Source organism: Capsicum annuum, chromosome 2, assembly GCF_002878395.1.
Source record: "Capsicum annuum cultivar UCD-10X-F1 chromosome 2, UCD10Xv1.1, whole genome shotgun sequence".
NCBI classification, from domain to species: Eukaryota; Viridiplantae; Streptophyta; class Magnoliopsida; order Solanales; family Solanaceae; genus Capsicum; species Capsicum annuum.
In genome coordinates, this window is record NC_061112.1 from 142,074,734 (window position 1) to 142,098,517 (window position 23,784).

The 23,784-nt window shown below is 35.4% G+C and overlaps 1 protein-coding gene across 3 annotated transcripts; it reads left to right on the forward strand.

The window, feature by feature from the left end:
• Positions 1-3,068: 3,068 nt before the first annotated feature.
• LOC107860083 (3-isopropylmalate dehydrogenase, chloroplastic) lies at positions 3,069-20,838 on the forward strand. Of its 3 annotated transcripts, none has more exons than XM_016705305.2 (8): positions 3,069-3,602; positions 6,239-6,423; positions 7,785-8,105; positions 8,185-8,346; positions 8,432-8,506; positions 8,811-8,920; positions 9,003-9,075; positions 20,410-20,838. In XM_016705305.2, the coding sequence occupies exons 2-8, from the start codon at positions 6,250-6,252 to the stop codon at positions 20,599-20,601; spliced, it is 1,107 nt and encodes a 368-aa protein (XP_016560791.2). In that variant the 5' UTR covers positions 3,069-3,602; positions 6,239-6,249; the 3' UTR covers positions 20,602-20,838. The 3 variants fall into 3 exon arrangements, with proteins under 3 accessions (XP_016560791.2, XP_047263229.1, XP_047263230.1); XM_047407273.1 differs by having other exon boundaries at positions 3,455-3,619; XM_047407274.1 differs by having other exon boundaries at positions 3,484-3,602; positions 6,206-6,423.
• The last annotated feature ends 2,946 nt before the right edge of the window (positions 20,839-23,784 follow it).

The following is a 23,784-nucleotide window of genomic DNA, read 5'->3' on the forward strand; positions in this document are numbered from 1 at the left end:
ACTGTTCTGGCTTTTCATCCGGCCAGCTTCAAGGTACATAGTTTTTCTTCTTTTAACTTACTTTATATACTTCTTCTTCCTGCCAGGCGTGACCATGTCTGGCTAAGAAAATTCTCATGTCTATATTAAAAATCTAACTCCTATTATTATATAATTATGAAGAATCCAGACTTTATCTAAATATGAGAAAATGTTAAATAGCTTCTAACTTGGTTTCAAACTGGTGGTACAGTCGAATTTAATATGTCTTAAGTTGGCCTGATCTCAGTGACTCCGCCTAATAAGTTGTGCCTCTTTAGCTCGTAAATTTGATGGACAAAAAGAGCGACTTTTTGCACAATTAGAACTTCTAGACACATGGGTTCGACCTAAGCATATTAAATCTCTGATAGGCCCTTTGTTTGGGTAAAAGATTTTCATACAGTTATTAAGCTAATTGACATTCCTTTATATTTTGATTAGTGTTTTTGGTTAGATATTTCGACTAATGCTTAAGCCGATATTCTTATGATAAGTCTGAACACAGCGTGGCTTACCCCTGCTTACGGATCCTTGACGTATGATATCAAAGCCTGGTTATTTTATAGTTATCTGATGTACAGGTGTGACAGGTTTAAGCATAAGCATGAGATTTTTCAAAAATGGATTTGGGAGAAGTTAGTATAAAAAGTACTAAACTTGAAGAGGTAGATTTACCTCAAAATCTCGATATTAAATAAATGGACACTTTCAAAAATCGACATAAAAACTATTTATGAATACAGTTATTTTGATATAATTCTGCATAAACAAATTGTTAAAACTACCGAACATCTATTGGCTTAAATGCTGATGAACAAACTATTCACTTACTTAATAGAAACAATGTAGATACTTTTAAAAATCGTTATAATTTCATGCATATTGGCTTAGTACAAATTGCTTTTAAACCCCTTACTCTGAGAGGTCTGCCAAAAACATTTTTAGCGGCACTACGTGATGCTAAAAATCTAAATTTTAGACAATCTTTAATGGAAACTATTGAATCTACTCTTGCATATGGCCCTGTATATTTTAATGTTCAACCAAATTTACAATTATCTTTGACTGATAGAAATATTCTTGATGTGTTGACCTTAAATGTAAAAACTCATGGTTATAATTATGCCCCTGGATCTGAACTCATAGGAGTATCTTATCGCATTTATTACCCTCCTATCACTACAATGACTCCTAAATGTAAATTAATTGAAGATCCTTCCGATTATACCATTCTTATAAAAATCAATTTTTTAAAGTCCAAGGTTAGCACCAGAAGGCCTATAAGATGGGAAGAAATTAACTTTCCTGATACCTGAATTTTGAATTCGATCGTTTCTCCCAAACAACTTGTAGGAGAAGTGACCAATTCAGAATTAACTCATGTAACTCAAAACTTTGATGGAAAAAATTGTCTTCAAGTTGATGATAATTCTACTATTTCTTATCAAAATTCCTTTGCTATGTCTCGTAGTATGCTTGCTAGACAATATATTTCTCCTATTGAACTTCCAGTTTATGACCCAGCTAGAAATCGTGCTGCATCCTTGCATACTTTAAACTCTGCAGAATTGCATAATTCTTTTAGCAATGTTGAAAAGGTTAAAATCAATCCTAAAACTCATATAGTTCAAGATAATGATAATATTTCTGATAAAGAAAATCCAACTCCTTCGGAGATGGAATTTGATGTCAACAGTATTTAAAATCTTTATATTGATTTCTGAAAATGGTTTAAATGATTCCACATCAGATAGATTTTAGTCCTGGCTCACAGGCAAGAAATTATGTGAAAAAAGAATTCTTTGGTGAAAACTGGAAAAGCTTTAGAACATAGTTTTTCGAAACTTATAGTCCTGACGATATGAAAAATATTTCAGAAGAATTTTATGAAATGTGTGCATTGCATAATCAAATTATTTGTTTTGCACCATGGTTTATATCTGTATATTTGCCTAAATATATTAGAGTGATAGAAAGATATTACCAAGATACTAGTGACAATATTATTGAATGTGTTTATCCCCCTAGCCACCTTTTATACTTCCTAATAATATGGGGATTACTTATTCTGCATTTCAAAAATTCATTGATAATAATGTTAGTCGAATAACTATTGCAGAAATTAGTAAGTTAATAGCTCAAAATAATTATTTAAGTCTTATGTGAAAGTTCTTGGGGAACACATTTCCTCGCTTAACAAAAAACTTGATGAATTGATTAAAATAGTGAAAATTCTTAATGATGGTCCAAAAACTTCTAATGTTGCTTCTACTTAAGAAAATAAGTCTGAAGAATTGACTATTAAACCTTGTGTTCAACAACCCCCTGATACTGAAGGTTTTGCAAAATTCTCTCATATGGAAAAGTTAGAAAAACTGCTTGACGAAAAGTTTTCAAAATTAAACATCAATCCCATGGATTTTTGTAACAAATTTTCTGATCTACAGCAAATTGAAAATGCCTTTCAGAGTGACTCCTCTCCTATTATAGATACCAATTACTCAGAGCTTAACAAGCTCAGAGGCACAATTAAAAGATAACCCAAACGATATGCTGATCTTCCCCGTATGTCTGCTACGTATTATCCTCGCCCTACTCCTCCAGATGCTTTAATAAAAGAAAGAGAATGAAATATGATTAATACGTCATATTGTGGAGAATCAATTTATGAATGGAATATTGATGGATTAAGTGACAAACAAATCTCGATCTAAATTCATCGTATGCTTATGTATTCTACTATAGCAAAAGCCACAACATCTGTTGAAAATAAAGACAAGCGCACTGATTCTGAAGTTTGTAAGATGATTGTTGCTGATTTTACTGGCCAACTTCAAGGCTGGTGGGACAATTATTTAAAGGAAGATGAAGAGATGTTTCTACTTCTAGAGAAAAAAATGTAGGAAGATGAAGAGATGTTTCTACTTCTAGAGAAAAAAATGTAGGAAGATGAAGAGATGTTTCTGCCTCCATAGTAGGAAGAATCTTGGCTTCTGCAGCCTATGTTTAATTATATATAACATAATATATAACGTAATATATTCTCCCACACACATAAATTATGTTTAATTAATGTATAATATATTCACAAATAAATAAATTTTGGACAGTTTACCGTTCAAAATGGTTGTAAAATATATAAATTATGTTTATTTATATATTTTAATTTCTTTAAAAATAATAAAATTTTTTAAAAATGAATATTTAAAGCTTAAAAAGAAATATATATATATATAAAAGTTAAATAAGATGGAGGGTATTTTGATAATCAATCAATTTATTCCTAAAAATTATACCATGCATATTACTTTAAATACAACAAACCAAACACTCAATAAAAAATAATTTCATCATAATTAATCCCAATATAATTTATTCCAGCATAAATAATCCCGGTATAGTTTTCAAACCAAACGACCCCTAAGTTTACTCATTTCACATTTCATTTCTGAATTTTCACTACGCCTCTCTCTCTCTCTCTCTCTCTCTCTCTCAACAAACCGATAATATCAGTAGACCCAAAAGTCGATATTCAAGGCTTCAAGCTCAACATTTGCTGAAAACTCAAGGGATTAGTTTGGGTATATCTTCATTTCATGTATATTCTAATTTCCAGTTCACTATGTTTTTTGTGTTTCTGCTGTACGTGAATAGGTTGTACTTAATGATTTGAACTGATTTTAGTATTATTGATGTGTGGTTGCTTGAATTTAGTAGTTCTTGATGTAAAAATCTGATCCTTTTTGTGTTTCTGCTATTGGTCTGCTGAATGTATCCGAAGATTTGAACTGATTTTAGTATTAATGATGTGGGGTTTGTTTTTTAGGAAGACGGGTGATGTGAAGATCTGATCTTTTTGTGCTTCTGCTGTATGTGTATTGATTGTACTTCGTGATTTGAGCTGAATTTTCTATTAATCACGTGGTGTTTATTTTTTTGGTGGAGGGTTGCTTAAATTTAGCATTTCCCGATGTAAAAATCTGATCTTTTTTGTGTTTCTGCTATATGTATACTGATTGTATTTGGAGTTTTGAACTGATTTTAGTATTAATAATGCGGGGTTTGATTTTTGGGAGGAGGGGGTGCTTGGATTTAGCAGTTCTTGATGTGAAAATCTGATCTTTTTTGTGCTCTTGCTATCTGTGTACTGACTGTAGTCGGTAATTTGAACTGATTTTTCAGTTTGTTGTTGCTTTGTTTTGCATCATTGCATGGATCATCTTTGTTTCTGATCTGATGCACTTAAAACTCTTAATTCCAGAGTCACTTGGTACCTTTCATGATATTTATCCAATATGAACGTCATATGTCATTTAAGAGGACCATTAAAACAACAGTTTGCTCAGTTCCCAAATAAGGTAAGGCAGGCTTCCCCAAGGGGTTGAGTAGAGTAAACCCCTTGTTGGTTAGGTAAGGACATAGGTGGCCAAATAACTTAGATAATCTCGCTCAAACCATAAACATCACCTATAAAATCTCACATCACCTAATAGCACATGACAGGTAGGTACCTAGCACCTTTTTCTTCCAAATATGAAAGTGTGGCCATGTGCAGGTGATCACCTAAGAAATTCCATCACAATATTTTTTTAGTTTCCAGTTCTCAATGTTAGCCAAGTATACCACTTGTGTAACTCTAGAATCAACATCTATTATAAGTCAAATATCACATGGCCATCAAAGCCATTTCATGAAATCTATGAGCCCAACTGTACTAAAGATAGAAAAAGTATTCCATAATACTTCTATATTCCACGGAAGCTCTGAAATCTATAAGAGAAATAGTTTTAAATTTCAGTAAATAGTAGTAACGATGTAAAGAAATTGTGGTCAACGATCTAAGGTCCCATGGTACATCTGAATCTATCACATAAATTGAATGACTTGACACTGATGCATCATATACTCATGTAATGCTATCATTCTTTTTGTTGATCATTTATCTAGAATAAAGATAAATGTATTTGAGGGTCTACGCCGATTGCATTGTTTATACTATACTGTTGACAGTTTCCTTTTCAATTCTTTATCTTCTTGAGTGAAAATAATTGAGTTTATGAAACTGGTACCACTTATTAATAAGAAACAATCCACATACTATAAACAAGAAAAAGTAAGCATCTACACATATAAAGAAAGACAACAGTACTGCTGTTTTAATTAGAAATTAATGCTGCTCCTACATTTTGAGAAAATGTACCTTCAAAACTCAAGGGTCCTTGATCAATAGAAAATTTGGAGAATGAAACAAATCTAAGAAAGACCTTATACCTAAGAACTTTAATGTTCAAGTTGAAAATATTCATATCACTCTCCGACTATCTCCCATGTCTCTTTGTACACCATAATCTCTTCTTCTTCTATCTGATGTCTCTTTATACGCTTGTATACCACCCCACCCCACCCCCCAATCCACATCAATTTGCTGCAGTTAAAAAAAAAGTTAGCGGAGATGTTTGCTTAGCTGCAAGTACATCAATTTATATATACGCTCGCTAGGAGACTTTGTTGCCAACAAAATTGTGCTCAAATTGATGCAATGTTTAAAGCACAGTACATGTAGTACTATCCATGATGTCTGAGGTTAACATATGTCATGAATAAAAAAGACAAAGGGTCACAACAATAAGCAAGCAAGAGAGTTGTACAGAGCAAGCATCACTGGTAGTTTGGGTTCACTACCAAGAAGTGTAAATGACCATTTCTTAAATGCTTTTATATCTTAGTAGTATGCGATCAAAACACTTGCCAATGACATCTCCGCTAACAAACTGTTTGTGCTAGCAGTTTTAAATTAATTTGTGACTTGAGTTTTAATGTTTTGTATTCTATTTGTGGCTTTATGCTAGGGACTTTGTGCATCGAAACAAGAAAAAGCACTAAGCAGTAGGGTCCTAGGCAGTAGCTTACTAGCTTTGGACTTCAAATTAGATATGTTTAATGTTAACGGTTAACCCGATAACCGAACCGATAACAATGAAAAACTAATAAACCGATAACCGACATCTTAACGGTTCTTTAACGGTTTAGCATATATATAAACAGATAATGAATAAGTAAAACAAATAATTTTCAAAACCGAACCGACCCGGCCGATATGCAGCCCTAGTCCGAAGAAGCATTATTTCTCTTTCCGTTTACAACTTTTTCTTTTCTTTTTATTAAACTTTCTTTCTCACAATAGTATCTTTTTACATCAACAATTTGCAATCCGAAGGATTGAAGACAATGGCTTTTCAGATTGCGAAAAGATTCCTTGGAGGCGGCGGTAATTCAGTTGCACCGTCTATTAGGTATTTGGGTCGGACCTTCACTTCCGCAGCTTCCGAATCCAACTTGATCCGCGCTACTATTTTCCCCGGCGATGGTATTGGCCCTGAGATTGCTGAGTCTGTCAAGCAGGTCCGCTTCTCCTTTCTTCCTTTATTGCTTCTGATTTCTCTTGATTTCGATGGGAATATTGCGTTCTTTTGTTGTTTCCCTAGACTAGATATATATAATTAGATGCGGATTAATATTCCCACTGCTTGCTTGCAGCATCTGTTAAAAGAATAAATCAGAATTTTGTTGCGTCAATGTTTTATTGTTCATCCACTCTTTTTTGCCTCTATTTTCTTGTAACAAATTTGCACTTCGGAATATTAGATAGTACTTGGTAGGTTGAACCTCTGGTTTGGCCGCTGTCTCTCCCTGTTGCACTCGCTAAATGCTCCCTTTTCATAATTCTTGTCCAATGTTGAAATAGAATTTTGGCCAAAGCAAAATGTTGTAGCGTCATCATTTGTCTTTTTTGATAAGAGTGATAACCAAAAGGCTGTCTTGAGATAATGCTGTAACCTTTCTTCATAAGGGTTGGACATTTCCTCTTGTCGCGTGTTGTAAGTTTTTCTTAATTTTATGGTAAGACCCACTTGTGGGACTACACTAGGTATGTTGTTTTTGTGCTTTAGTCCGAGGGTCCTTCCAAAACAGCCTCTCTACTTCACAAAGGTAGGGGCAAGGCTGTGTACACACTACCCACACTACCCCTACAGACCCCACTTTTGGGAATAGCATTGTTTTTGTTGTGCTTATATTGATACTCGTACTAAATCATAATTGCAGTAGAGAAAATGCACTCTTTGGTACCACTACTATAGCTTCTCTTTTTTGTTTTGGATGAAAGGACATGCTACTTCCCTTGTTGATTATGTTTCAGATTTTCTTATCATCAAGTCAAATCATTTAGTATTGAAAAGGACAAATAAATATCCTGTCCTTATTAATTTTATCAAGATGTGTGAGTGTGGCAAAGAGTTCTTCTGCTAATCCTGCCCGGAGGTTCACGGGCATTATGGTTGGTTATATTTTGCTATTTTGCTTGGCATTTTTCTTCTTGACTGTCCAATGAAAGTTGATGTGTAATCCTTTTGCATTTTCTGGATGCTAAATGAATAAAAGCTTCCTTGATTTTAAAAAAAGTAAATAATGGAAGCTAATGGTGGATGTGCTTCCCTCAGAGACGGATCCAGGATTTAAATTTTAAGGGTTCAACCTTTGAGGTTTTTAGCATTGTCCCAATTGTACTAAAAAATCATGGGTTTGTGTATACCATTTGTTGCATTTTTCGTGAAGCTTTAAACATAAGTTTATGCTCTGCATCGGAAGCACCGGGTTCAAATGAACCCAGTATCGATACTCTGCCTCTGACTCCCCTTGGAACGAGGCTTTCTATTACTTAAAATGTTGGGTTATAAATTGCTAAATTCTATTGAATAGTACAGATATTCAAGGTTGCTGAGGTACCAATTGAATGGGAAGAACACTATGTGGGGAAAGAGATAGACCCTAGAACCAACAGTTTTCTAACATGGGAAAGTCTTGAATCAGTGAGACGGAATAAGGTTGGTTTGAAAGGGCCAATGGCCACTCCTATTGGAAAAGGTCATCGTTCCTTGAATCTTACATTGAGGAAGGAGTTAAATCTATATGCCAATGTTAGACCTTGCTACAGCCTACCTGGATACAAGACTCGCTACGATGATGTGAATCTCATCACCATTAGAGAAAACACCGAAGGAGAGTACAGTGGTCTTGAACATCAAGTAAGTATCTCTCTGTATTATTTAACAGAAAATAGCTTATTTCTTGAGATCTTCAAATTCATATGCATTTGGTATCCAGGTAGTAAGGGGTGTGGTTGAGAGTCTCAAGATCATCACCCGTCAAGCAAGTTTAAGGGTTGCAGAGTACGCATTTCACTATGCCAAGACCCACGGAAGAGAGAGAGTGTCTGCAATTCACAAAGCCAACATCATGCAAAAGACAGACGGTCTTTTTCTTAAGGTCTTTCCTTATGTCAGGTGTTTCGTTATAGTTATATGTTTTATGAACTAGCACTATGGAGTTGACTTTCTTTCTTTCTATCCAGTGTTGCCGAGAGGTTGCGGAGAAGTACCCTGAGATAAAGTATGAGGAAGTTGTCATTGACAATTGCTGTATGATGGTATGATCAAAGATCAATCACTTCATTGTGACACCAGTCTTATAGATCTTCATCTTAATGAACAACCATGAATAAGTTCAAGAATGTTTTAACAGTATTGGACCGAGCCTCATTTTATATCGGAAACAACCTCTCTACTTCTTCGGAGGTAGCGGTATGGACTGTGTACATTTTACCCTCCCTAGACCTCACTTTGTGGGAATACACCGGGTTTGTTGTTGTTGGACCAAGCCTCATTTTAAGTTTCATAAATACTATTTAGAAAATTGAGGTGAAATAACGTACTTCCTTTTCATGCATACAGCTTGTTAAAAATCCAGCACTTTTTGATGTTCTGGTGATGCCTAACCTTTATGGAGATATAATCAGTGATCTTTGTGCCGGTTTAATTGGTGGTTTGGGCTTAACTCCTAGGCATGCCTTTTTTCCTTTAAACCTATCTGTTCCCTTGTGAGTTCATTTTGTCTCGTTATTCCTAATGATGTTTCTCCTACAGCTGCAATATTGGCGAGGGAGGTGTTGCTCTTGCTGAGGCCGTGCATGGTTCAGCACCTGATATTGCCGGAAAGGTTTGTATTTAAATAGGATATCATGTCCCAGTGCTTCTATAATCAGAATCTCATTTAACCATCAACTATTACAACGTTCAATCAATTATTGGGTGGGTATCTTGTATCGCTCCCTAAATAGAGGTCAACTTTTTGTGTCATTTCATAACTTTGATGTTAAAATAAATAGTGATTCAACGATTTTTAAGCACTGATATTTCACTCCATTCAATTTTTATTTATGTACAACTCCATTCAACTTGGGCACACTTACATGCATTCATATGTGCATATATATACAGACACACACACATATATTTACACACATGTGTGTTTTATGTATATGTTTTGTATTTCCTATCTTTATCTGAAAAAGTAACTTTAACATTTCCTAGTTATAATATTTATAGCTGTAGTTACTATTATTTACTTTTTTGATGTAGTTTTGCACTCACATCGGGTAGGCTAAATCAGCTTGCAGTCTATTGATGTGAACTATAGGAGGAGTATTTTCCATTTAATTTGTCATGATGCCCTTCAATCCTATTAGTAATAAATAATGAATGCACAATAATACATATTGGTGATTAGTTTACGTTGATATCAGGCTTTGCTACTGATGAGAACAAAACACACTATAAAATGAGTTCGTACTGCGTCAACTTCAGTATGGAAAAATATCGTCTCCACAGGGATTAGTTAAACAATGTTCAAAAAGTTCTTGGCTTAATGCTATTTAGGAGAATAAACATTTAGATTGAGATGGTTATAAACCAAAAGTAACTGACTTAACATGTTAATTAGTAAAATTGATCAGGAAAACTGAGAGTTTAGATACAACAGTTAATTATCAATTGAAGTAAGGGTTTACAAGACATTTATGACAATTATTGGTATTACTGGTAATAGAGCTCTTATTTTTGTTATGATGAGAATCATAATATGATCTCAAAAAAGCTTAATCTCATATCTTAGCTGCAATTTGAGTTCTGCTACTATGTTAAGATTCAATGCGATAGGTTTATATGTCTAAAGCATTGTTTGGACAGGCAACACATAATTATGAAGTGTTAGTCTATTGGTGTTATTGTTGAGGCATTTTTATGGATGGTTGTCCATGTATCTTCACGTATTCTATTAATACTATTATTACAAAAATTCAAATATATATAGAAATAGATTAACTATTGTTGAGATCTCTGTCAACTGGCACTATAGAGATTCTTCTGCATCTCACTATAACTACTGAATTTAATAACGTTTTGGGCTCTTCACTTCTTAACCATAGCTTAAATCATTCTTGGCTGCTGTCTACCATAGGATTCCAAAAGCAATTCTAGTTTTCATGCACCATCCTAATGTCTTAAAAGAATCTTCTTTGGTTAAACATCTTGAGAGGTGTTACCGAAGCATGCCATCAGATTGTACAATTTCTTGAGTTGGTCAATCTTCCGATTAAAAATTGCTGGATGTGTTTTGAGCCGCAAATATGGATTTATTTGCGCGTCTCTATTTGCCTTGGTGATGGATGAACTGACACATCATATCCAAGGAGAGGTGGCATGGTGTATGCTGTTTGCATATGGCATAGTTCTAATTGATGAGTATGGGTGCTCATGGTTTGGTGAAAAACCAAACAAAAACGTGAACTAAGACAAACCGATTATAAAAAAACCTACAGTTGGTTTCATTTAGGTTTGAACTTTGAAAAATGTCAATATTTGGTTTAGTTTTGGTTTTACTAAAAAAAATAAAAAAAGGTTACCAAATCAAACTGATAAATTATGTACATTAATTTCATAATTATTTGAATATCAGATATTATTTTTTCATAAATAATTATATGTATTTGCCAATTTCAAAAATAAATAATTATAAATATTTAATATCTTTTAATCATTAAATTGATTTTAGTTTACTTCTTTCCCATGCACTACAACACTTTTAAATTTCATTTCTCAAAAAATATGCTTAAATCTCGCACTCCTAAGTCTAATTATCTATATGTGGTGTGGTGTTGCCGGTTTTTAATAATTTTTACTAAGACATCCATTTACTTTTCGATGACTTTCCCCTTTGATTTTTGAAGGTTTGACCATTTTATTTAAAGCTGTATATTAACTCTGTGGATGTTTACACATGTGAAATGGAGTAACTTTTACAATTATGCAACTATTAAAGATTCAAATACATTCATCTTGTTGATATATTTGTCTCATGTCTCCATTATTTTATTATTATCAATTTATCATTAGCTAGTTCTTCTAAAAAATTTCTGGTTGAAAAAAGATCCTTTTATGGAGGTTGTCAAACAAAGTAGGCAGGTTGACTTTTTAGTGAATCCTTTTTCTGTGTATCAATTTAAAATGAAGAAAGTCAAGGCAATTTCACAGTGGAGCAAAGCAACATTTGGTAATATCTTTCAGGAAATTGCCACTTTGGAGGAGGTGAATAAAGTGCAGGAAATGCAATTTGAGAGGAATCCATCAAGTGCAAATAGAGAGATTACATGAAGCTCAGGCAAAACTGAACAGATACTTACACAGAGTGGAGGAGTTTTGGAAGCAAAAAGTAGGAAAGGAGTGGTTTAAAGACGGGAAAGGAACACCAAATTTTTTCATACTGTAGTTAGTGGGAGAAGAAGCAGATTGAGGTTGACTAGAATACAATATGAAGAAGGGGAATGGTTGGAACAACAGGAAGATATTGCAGAAGCAACAATGCAATTCTACAAAGACCAATTCAAGAAACAACCAGGTAGTACCAATTTTGATATGCTGGATGAGCTACCCACTGAAATAGGAAGTGAAGAAAATAATCAGTTGCAAAGCATGCCAACTAAGGAGGAAGTACATGAAGTAGTCTTGGGATTAAATGGAAATAGTGCAAGTGGGCCAGATGGCTTTCTATCAAGATACATGGGTGATAATTGGAGAGGACATTTACAAGATGGTACGGTCTTTCTTCCGTGGAGCAGAACTTCCTAGGTTTGTAACTCAAACATCCTAAGAAGGTGATGGTGAACACATTTTCTGACTTAAGATCCATATCTCTAAGAAATTTAATCAACAAAATATTCTCTAGGATCATATCTGGAAGAATCAAGGCAGTATTTCCTAGGATCATCTCTAGTGAACAAGCTGGTTTTGTAGAGGGACGAAGTATTGCCGAAAATGTATTGTTGGTACAAGAGATCATAGCTGAAATCAGGAAAAGGGGTAAACCTCGTAATCTGGTAATCAAGCTAGATATGATGAAAGCTTATGATAGAGTAGATAGGTAAATTGGTGTTAGTGGAAGGATAGTTGATATGGTGTATAGGTTGATAGTAAACAACTGGTACTCAAATCTTGTTGAATGGTCAGCCTAAAGAATTTTGCAGTTCATCCATAGGACTGAAACAGTTACTCTGCTCTTCTAGCAGCTGAGGTTCTATCTAGAGCACTAAACTCTATACCGATGAAAAAAGAGTAGGTTTGGCATGCCAAGAGGAAGCCCAGTAATAAATCACATGGCCTTTGCAGATAATGTGATAATTTTGTGCAAAGTAGAGGCAAGTAATATGAAAATGGTGGCTGACACACTGAAAAAGTACGAAGGAGCATCATGCTAGAAGATCAACAAGGAAAAAAGTGCCATCGACAAGCATCATAATGCATCAGGAAGGGATGTGATATTAGCAGAAGTAGCAAGGGGCATACTAAGGAAAGACTTTCCCTTTACCCACTTAGGGTGTCCTATTTTCTACAGGAGAAAGCAAAAGGGTTACTACAATTAGATGGTCCAAATAATCAGCTCCAAACTACATGCATGGAAAGGAAAGTCATTATCTTATGGCGAGAGGGCAATTCTGATTAAGCATGTGTTTCAGAGTATTCCTATACATTGCTTGTCAATTATGAACCCTCACTCAAAATGTGTTGAACCAAATTCAACAGCTAATGACACAATTTCTTCGGAGTAGCTATATTGGAGGTAAAGGTAGACATTGGATTAAGTGGAGGAATTTATGCTTACCAGAGGAAGAAGGAAGATTAGGTTTCTGATCAATCAAAGATGTATCCATGGCATTGTTTCGTAAATTGTGCTGGAATTTCAGAACCTAAAACTTCATTTGGAGTGAGTACATGAAAAACAAAGTCCATTGTAATTTGGTAATATGGAAAATGAGAAGGGGAGGATCACAGGTATGGAAGGAAATGCTGCAAGCTAGAGACTTGGTAGAGCATCAAATCTAGTGGAACATTAAAAAAATGATCCTCTATAGTGTGGCATGGCATGATAATTGGATTGGGTTGGAAGATTTGTATACTTACACAGGGAATGAAGCAACTAAGAATGGAGAACTGGACTTAGAGATACTGGGTGGAATGTTTACTGCTGAGGTAGTGGAACATATGGTGCAAAATGTTAAGCCACCAAATCAAGAAAGTGAGTGTGACAGACCATATTTGATGCTGAGTATAGAAGGGGTGTTCATAGTTAAGTCTGATAGGGAAAACCCAAATAAGATAGTATAAGTCGATATGGATCAAACGGTTACCATTCAAGATTATATTTTCATGTGGAGGCTCTGGAAATTTAAAATTTCAATGGATGACAAATTGAGGAGATGGGAAATAAACCTCTAGATGTTTGGTGCTGAAATCCAAATCAAGAGACACTAGCATATGTTTTCTTAAGATCATTTATTGCTAACATGAGATGGTCCTACTTTTGCTCTTTTGCAAGATTGAATATTGAAGGCCTTAGTCTAAGAGCGGTGATCATGCTATGGTGGGGAACTGAAGTGAAGAAAGATCTTAAACCATACTATAAAACTCTTCCAAGCATTATAGTATGGGAAATGTGGAGGAATAGAAACATTAGCCAACACGAAGGGAAGAGGTTGATTGTTTTGAGGATTATTCATAATGTCGTCAGAAACATACATATGCTACTCAGAATGAGAACCTTCTAGGAAATTGACGAGGAACGCTAAAGGAGCTAGATGAATTCAAACCTAAGGTGAAGGTCATCAAAGAATTATGAGAGTTTCCCTAGAAGGATGGGTCAATTACAATACTGATGGAGCATCCAAAGGAAATTTGGGGGTATGTTCTTATGCCTTTTTTGCCTAAGAGATGCTAATGGTGATCTACTATATGCAAAGGGGACTACTTCAGATAACACTACTAACACAGTGACAGAAGCAACATCTACCCTAGAAGCTAGTAAACATTGCAAGTTGACACAACATAACAACATCATAGTACAAACAAATTCATTACTTCTTTATAAAGTTCTAGATGGTGAGTGGGCATGTCCATGGAGCATTACCAACATGATTGCAGATATAAATCTCATTCTTGCAGAAAAGCAAACAAAATTTTAGCATATCATTAGGGAGGGCAATCAACTTGCAGATTACCTAGCAATCATGCATATGCTACTCAGAATGAGAAAACCTTCCAGGAAATTGACCAGGAATGCTAAAGGAGCTAAAAGGAGCTATATGAATTCAAACCTAAGGTGAAGGTCATCAAAGAATTATGGGAGTTTCCCTAGAAGGATGGATCAATTACAATACTGATGGAGCATCTAGAGGAAATTTGGGGGTATGTTATGCTTTTTTTTTCCTAAGAGATGCTAATGGTGATCTACAATATGCAAAGGGGACTATTTCAGATAACACTACTAACACAGTGACAGAAGAAACATCTACCCTAGAAGCTAGTAAACATTTCAAGATGACACAACATAACAACATCATAGTACAAACAAATTCATTACTCCTTTGTAAAGTTCTAGATGGCGAGTGGGCATGTTCATGGAGTATTACCAACATGATTGCAGATATAAATCTCATTCTTGCAGAAAAGCAAATAAAATTTCAGCATATCATAAAAGAGGGCAATCAACTTGCAGATTACCTAGCAAATCTAGCAATAGATAAAGGTAACTACATTTTTGTGCGTTTTAACAATATGGAAACAATAGGAAAGAAGATCATCAACAACGACAACCTAAAGTTTCCGTACGTAAGAGTATCACCTATTAATGGATAATGGGGTAGGGAAGGCTAAAACACAAGGTTTTTCACTTGACCAATATTTAAATATCCACAAAGGGTTCAAAAAAAGTGAAATGCTATATAGCCTACACTACTTCAACTATCAAAAAGGACTCGGCAAAATGGGAAGGTTCTAGGGTCGATTTAGTAATGATAAACTTGGAGGTTGATTTGCTCACTATGGGGTGGATGTGTCGAGCTTCCCATGCACTCAACATCGAATCCACCTGCAAAGGGAGATTGGTCAGAACTATACCACAGAAATGCAAAGGGATGAGTATTGAAGCTTACCTAGTAGAACAAGTCCACTTCCGCTGACGGGAGCTTTCAGCAAAATATGTAAAACATATCCACCCACCGAAGAACACAGCTAAGAAGGAAGCAACAGCCAGTGAAAGAAATCAAAAAAGACGGCAAAACTGGAGAGAAGAATACTTACTCTTGAAAGCTGATTTTTAAGCAAATCGAGCTCCCAAAGGAAGAGTATTGATGATCCAAAGAAATGGGAGGAGAAACCATATGCAGCGGCAACATTGCTCAGGTGTGGAGGTGTGGAGGGGCAAGGAAAATGTTAGGTTGAAAGTGAGAATAGGAAACCCTATTTTTTGGGTATATGTAATAAAATGGAAGCGGGTTGGGCTTGCTTCCGAGTGGCTAAGTGGGGCTTTAGGATTATTTTAAATTTGTTGTGTTTGTTTTATTGTGTCTTGTTTTGTTTTTGGCCTGCTTGGCCTACATGTTTGTACTTTTATTTGATTAAGTAATAAAAGCCCAAAATTTGATCGAAAAAGATTATCTTAAGCAGTTATAAACTGGAAAAATCGAACCAAATTGACAAGAACCAAATCGATGGTTATTTTTTTATTTGGTTTGGTTTTAGAAATTTAAAAATTGACTAAATTGGTTTGATTTTGATTTTTAATCAAAAATCGATCCAAATTGAACCATGAACACTCCTAGATGTGACATGTGGTAGAGTTAATGCCAGGTTGGAGGTTTGGAGAAAAGACTTTAGAGTCTAGAGGGTTCAAGTTGAGCATGACTAAGACGAAATAAATGGAGTGCAAGTTCACTGACGTTATTCACATGACAGACGTGGAAGTGAGGACCAATACGTAAGTTATCTCCAATAGAGGAAGTTCAAGTATTTGGGTCAATAAACCAAGGGAATAGGGTGATTGACGAGGATGTTACACATCATATTGGAGTGGGGTGGATGAAAAGAGGAGGATGTTACATCGTATTGGAGTGGGGTAGATGAAATGAGGGCGTGGTGTGTGATAAAAATGTGCTCCCAAGCCTTAAAAGTAAGTTCTGTAAAATGGTGGTCAGACCAACTGATGTATGTAATGGAGTGTTGGCCGGTCAAGAACTTGTACGTTCAGACGATGAAAAAAAAGCAGAAATAACGATGTTGAGATGGATGTGTGGGCATATTAGAAGAGAGAGAATTATGAACGAAGATATTTGGGATAAGGTGGAAATGACCTTCGTGGTGGACAAGATGAATGAGGTGAAATTGAGATGGTTTGGGAATGTAAATAGGAGATGCAAGCATGCCACCATGAGGTGTGAGGGCTTGACTATAGTATAGTAGATAGGAGGAGGGGTAGAGGTAAGCTGAAGAAGTATTTGGGAGAGGTGATTAGACAAGACATGACGCGCCTGGAATTTACCGAGGGCTTGACCCTAGCCAGGAGGATTTGGAGGCCGTATTGTGTTTTTAACTCTCCTATCTTATTCTTCAGTTTTAGTGCCTCGTGGACTTCAGTTATTATATTGTTTTTTGTTGCTACTGTTTTCTTCATTGTTTTTAGTATGGATTTTCACTACTATATTTGCTTTACCTACTTGATTTTTGATATGCTTTACTTGAGCTGAGGGTGTGCCAGAATCAGCCTCTCTCTCTACCTGTTCAAGGTAGGGGTAAGGCTGCCTACACACCACACTCCCCAGGCTTCACTTGTGGGATTACACTCTTATGTTGTTGTATAGAGTTGGTATAAAATCTGCCTAGAGATGATGATTTAGGTTGTGGATAAGTTGGAGACTGGTGAGGACACCTAATAAATTACCTATTTTATGAAAAGACGACCACTTTTTGTTTACTAGGGATTGACAAGACGGGGTGGGGTGGGGCTGCCTTGGCTCTCTTAAGATTTTGACCGCCTTGCCCTGCCCCATTCAATCTTTTTTAAACTGTTTTTTCATTTTTTTTTCGTGATTCACATCCTTATATGAAATTAGGCTCATTCAAATCTTAAAATAAAATTGAGACAGAAAATTTGATGGTTTCTGTATCAGTACTGTTCTGCTAATTAGTCCTGTAGCTGGAATAATGAAAAATCTGAACCTTGTGAACAATTTTTTTATTCTTTTAAAGAAATGTTTTTCCAGAAGCTTTGTAAAAACAATTTATTTTTGTTGATATTTCCTAAATGGATAGTATAATCCCATCCTATTTGAAATAAAACAGAGATCTAAAGTGTGTCAAGAAAGCCAAATAAACATGCAAAAGTTTCATCTATGGAGATATACAAACAACTAACTAATACATTGATGAAAGAAGAACTATAAATGGATAACAGTTGTGCCTCCCCACCTGCCCTGCTCCATTTAAAACGTTTCAAAACAAATTTTGCCCTGCTCCGCCCTAATTTCCATTCCTAGTGTTTACCTCTATGTCAAAATGAAGTGAAGTGGGCATCCATTAAACCTTTACTAATATCTGTGGTACCTAATTAACAAACATGGACATCCTTGCGTATGTGCTTCTACTGAAGTAGCAAATAAAATCAGCAGCATGCATCTCCGTGCTGTAGGAAATAAAGTGAGAGGTTACTGAGCATTATTATTCTTGCCAGGCTTATGTGTTTTGCTTTCTTTACGCACCAAGAAATAGAGAATTATTTTTTACAGTTATTCCTTTTCTTGGAGCGACGGGAGATTCGAGCAACATTAAAGTTGCCTCCATGTGACCTATAGGTCACACTGTGGAATCAGCCACTGATGTTTGTGTTGGTGTAGTCAGCCTGCATTACATCCCCTTGGGTGCGACCCTTCTCCCGACCTGCATTAACAAGGGATGCTTCGTGTACTGAGCTGTCCCTTTTTTTTTAAAATTCTTTTTACATTCTGCATATGAGGTCCCTGTTTTCCCCCTTTATAGAACTAAATGTTGAATGAGAAGCAACTGCAAAATATATTCTTGTCTTAATTAGAGGATTCTTATTTGAATTCTTTTTGGTAGGGCTGTGCAAATTTCGGCTTCAAACCGTTAACCCGAACCGATAATTTGGTTATCGGTTAACAGTTCGGTTTTTTTAGTTAGCGGGTCGGGTGTCGATTTTAAAAACTCAATTAACGGGTTATCGGTTCGGGGCTCGGGTTCTCTAAATTTTTATCGAGCCACCCGATAACCCGATAAAGGTAATACACCAGTACACCTAATTACACACTGGTCTGGCCCCAATTATAATTCCCACCCATATTTCCCGTTCCACTAGTGGCCCAAATCCCAAGCCCAAATTCCCACCCATTACAATATTACATTACCCGTTCCACACCCAGTCACCCATTACTCATTTATGACTAGGGTTAGAGAATAGATTATAGAGATCAAAAATCCAAAATCTTTCAATTTTCACTCTGCAGCTCTGCCTCACTCGACACTGTCTTAGCGCTTCTATCTCAATATTCAGAATTTTTGCTGGCTTCTCTCTCAATATTCAGAATTTTTGCTGAAATCTCAATATTGAAGCTCAAGTTTTACTGATATTCTGTAGAGACCAAAGAAATTTTTGCTTTTGCTCTCAACAGGTAAGAGTTTTTTCCTTTGCTCGAAGCCTCGATCTTATTCTTAGAAGTTTTCTTCTCCATCTTCAATTTCTGTCCATGTACTCTTTGTGTCTTGCAGTATTGTGAATATGATGTTGGTACTGGTAGTGCTCCTGCAGGTGTGTGTGGTTGAATGAATTCTTGAAAGTATTGTGAGTTTGGTTTAAAGTATTCTTTTATGTATACAAGATGATCTTTATGGTGTCACATGATCTAATTTTTTAGTTCTCAAGTATAACTACGGAGAAACTAAGAATTCCTAGATACTATTGATGTTGCAAGTGCAATAGCGAAATGCTAATAGGTCTGGGATATCTGCTGGACAGGAGGAACTGCTGTTGTTCTTAACCATTTTTGTTTATAATGTGCACAAATTACTGGCATAGGATTAATATTTTGAGCCTATCTTGTTTCACTGCAAAACTGCTTTGGACTATAACTTTGTTGTTTGAAGTGGCTGCAAAGTTGTTTCTCCACTGATAATTCTATGCTAAATATAAGGTCAAAGAGATTGTGGTTAGATAAACAGATATAGATACTAGTGGAGCCTAACACATCAGATCAGTGTTAAGTTCACTTCCAGTATTTGTAGTCATGTACTCCGTTCCAACAGAGAGTGTATCATGATCTATTTTGATCGTTGAATGCACCTTATGCCATCATTTTTATCCCTTTTAGTAATCGTAATCATATTTAGCTGAAGTGTGTGTAAAAGGTGTATCCCTGGAATAGTCATTAGATTTACAATTTTGTTGCCAGGTTGACAGAGCCATGTCACTTTCCTGAGTGTTTTTTTTCCTGGCGTGTTGTTGTTACTGATAGTTCCTTTCTTCTTTGTGCCATTTTGTGTAATTGGTGTAACTGCAAGTTTTTGTTCAAATCCCTGAAGGTCTTGACTGTATGTATTTGCGTAATAGACTTCCCAACCATTGAAGACAAACACTGTTTTGCGTGTGAAGTTCTTTATCTGATTTTGTTTACTGCTTGCTGTTGTGTTGCCATGTTATTTTGGGATGAATAAATGCATCTAAACATAGTACTGTATGTTTGGAAAATATTTTGAATGTTAACGGTTTAACCCGATAACCAACCCGATAACAATCAATAAGCGATAAACCGATATCTTAATGGTTCTTTTAGCTTTATTACAAACCGATAATCAATATGTAAAACCGATAAACTTCAAAACCGAACCGAACCGACCGATATGCAGCCCTAGACTTTTTGGTGTCTATGAAGACGACCACACCTAAATTGGAAAATGAATTAAGGATGTACACAGTGTATGCTTGACACACATCCATATTATATATAATATGCCTCCAGAGGTACTCTGTTGTTCAGCGACACTCATTTTTTTTAAATGTGGTTCACTATCTTTCTCTGCCATTCACTGGGCATGCGCCCTCCACCCCCCCTCTTTTTCCTATTAATTGATCTGTTTTGACCCAAAATTATGATTGCAGAATTTGGCAAATCCAACTGCTTTGCTTTTGAGTTCTGTCTCCATGCTTCGTCATCTGGAGCTTCATGATAAAGCTGATCGCATTCAGGATGCCATCCTAAAAACAATTGCAGAGGGAAAGTATCGAACAGGTGACCTTGGTGGTACCGCATCAACAACTGAGTTCACGAATGCCATCTGCGATCATCTTTGAACTTGTTGGTCCGTGTGTATATTATATTTTGCAATGGGTTCAACTAAGGGGATGTATCTTTCAAAGATGCAATTGAAATTATTTTATTGCTTTTGGCGACTTAACTATATTTCCTTGGGTTTTATAGAAGTTTGCATAATGATATCAGAATTCATTCTCAAAGGATATGGAATAGCATCAACCAGTAATGGGTGGCTTCCATGTTAATTTGCAAGGAATAAGAGTGTCATTCTATCATTATAGGTTTTCAATTTTCTTTTCCTCAAGTATCTACAGAGCAATGGCAGATCTTTGTTGGTATTCTTATATTGTAGGAGTTATGTTGAACTTGGTAGGTTTTCAGGACTTTCAGTGGATTGTTTGATAAATTCAATGTCATGCTAAAATATAATGTACATTTTGATCATTTACTGTGGACTACTAAAATCTTTGATGTCTTTCTGTTTGAGATAACTGTATTTCTGGGTGATGGTGTAGATGCGCTTGTTGTCAATTGCTCATGGAAATTGTAAAACACAAGTGAACTGTCAATTAATTAAACCATGTTATTTTTTCTGGAACATCATTGTTGAGTGACATCCATAGTCAGCCCCTTAAGCTAGTTTAGTTTCGGCGTACGCTCCAATGTTAATAAATGTATGCCTATTAAATACAATATGACCACAACCCCAAAAAGTATGCCGCGTAGAACTCACACCTGGGGTAGAGCAAAATGATGAATAAAATCATACATGTGGCATATGGACTCACATAATTATTAAACATTAAATTTTGAATTTAAAAAAGGGAAAAGGATATGGGATGATCATTTTTTTAAAAAAATGACTCATAATTGAAAAGATGGACATGCTGTAGCCAGTCAGCTAAAGTAATTGGGTTATTCTCAAATATAGACCCAAATTAGAGTGACTTTTAAATTTTTGCCCCAAATAAAAAGGCTTTGTTAAAATAGCCTTAACTTGTTAAGGCATATTTTCTTAGATGAAAATACCCTTCTGCAAGCCGTTAAATCTCTTTCATCCAACTTCAGCTTATATTTGAGAATAATTCGTTTCTTCCACATTTCAGAATCGATCTCCAAAAAATTCGTTATTAAATCTCTTTCTTCCAAATTTCACAATCGACTTTCAAACATTCGTACTCGACTTTAGCCGTAAGGGTTCTTCAGGTATGAATTTCATCATCAAAATTCATTGTGGTAATTTTAGCTTATTGATGCATTGTGGTAATTTTAGCTCGTTATATAATTAACATATTGATTTAATTTTTGGGGAGGTGAACGTAAGCTGAAGTTGGGATATGGTGTTGTTGTAGTAACATATTTACCATTGAGGAATTGCGTCGAACAGGTTATGGGGAGTTTGTTATTGCGGTTATAATTGTGTTTGAGTAGTTGTGAGGGGGTCGGTCTTGGAGGGAAAGGCCGTTAATATGGGAGTTAACATTGATCGCAACATATTTTGGGAAGACCAAACGCATAAAGGTCAAGGTGGTACAAGAAATTAGTTTCAAGTATTTCAAACTAGTGGTATAATTAACATTAGAAGATGATGAGGAATTGTGTCGAACAGGTTGTGGGGAGTTTGTTATTGCAATTATAATTGTGTTTGAGTAGTTGCGAGGGTTTGGTCTTGGAGGGAAAGGCTATGTTTTCCATTTAGGATGAATCCAACCTATGTTTTAGAGATTAAAGAAGCACTTACTTGTTGATTCTAAGATAGAACACCTTAGCTATTAGCTTGTATAACATAGAACAACAAACAATGAATTTAAACTCTCTAATGGTAGTAGGATTTGTCACTTTAGGTAACAAGGTTACTATTATACAACTTTTCAGTGTTAAAGAAAATCCTTCATTGTTGAACACACATCATATTTATATTCATTGACCATTTGTTGTTGAACCATGCTTACCTAGATATGTTGGAATAATCACTGGTGTTTCTGGCAACTTCTTTTGTCTCAAAATCGCATGTTTCTGTTGAATCGTTAGATAGAATCTCCTGAAAGTCAATTGCCCTTGCTCTTTTTCTGCTCTTTCTGGGATGTCTGCTTCTCTTGCTGTCGTATTTCATCTTATCTGGTCATATAGCAGGAGAGAGTTCCCAGGGATAGAGGCTCCTTGCACTGGGAATCCTCACGTTTCTCCTGGGTAAGTCAAAAACATACATTAATAGATACTACTTTGGATCCGTAAGCTGTTATTCTTTTGTTCATAATTGTTCGATATATCCTCGAGGAGAGTGTCGTAGTTCATAAATACAGAATCAATTTGTGGATGCACCATTGATTTGACAGCCTAATTTACAGTTATGTTAACAAGGTAACTTCCATTGAATTTGCAGCAGAATAATGAGATAGCAAATGGTAGGCTACTTGTTACTGTATTTGTCCTCTCTGTAGTTGCTAGAAACATCATATCAAGGTGATTGTAGATCTGCACTGAAAATGGTCATACTAAATCAATTTTTTAGGATGTCCATTACATCTTGCAAACTTCTGCAATAGACAATAGATTCTACTTCGTCATATTTTCTCCGTTTTGTTTAAACAGTCTTGAGTTTAACACGCTACACTTCTAGTTGCATATTTTCTTTATTCAAGTTTTCATATTCGCTTTTTTCATTAATTAATTGATTACACTACTTCCAACTATGTTTGCAGGTTTCTATGAGACGCTGATTGCATATTACTCTTGGAGAGGTGCTAAAGGTTATCGATTTACTGTCATCCCTGACTATTGAAGTCTTCAAACTTCATGTAAACTCTCAATGTAGTTACTAGTTTCTAAAATGAGTTTTGTTATAGTTTGTATTTCTCGCACGCGTTTTGTCCTTCACACTTCAAAAAACTTCTAAATACTGAACACGCATCATATTTATAAAATTTTTTGGCTGTATCCGGTGAGGCGAAAAATATATTCAACAAAGCATTAACCGAAAATCAGAAAAGCAAAACAAATACTAAAATAATAAGATTCCTAGTTTAAAAACTAAAATAAGATTCTTGTTACTTTTTTTCTTTCATAACTGCACTAAAATACATGAGGTTTGAATCACCTAACTTATACACATAGCCCTGGATTTTTATTGTAACGTGCTCTCTTTAATATTGCTCCACTTCTCAATAATAGTCAATATATCATTTCCTTGCAACACCATACTATCAGAGTATTGAGTTGAT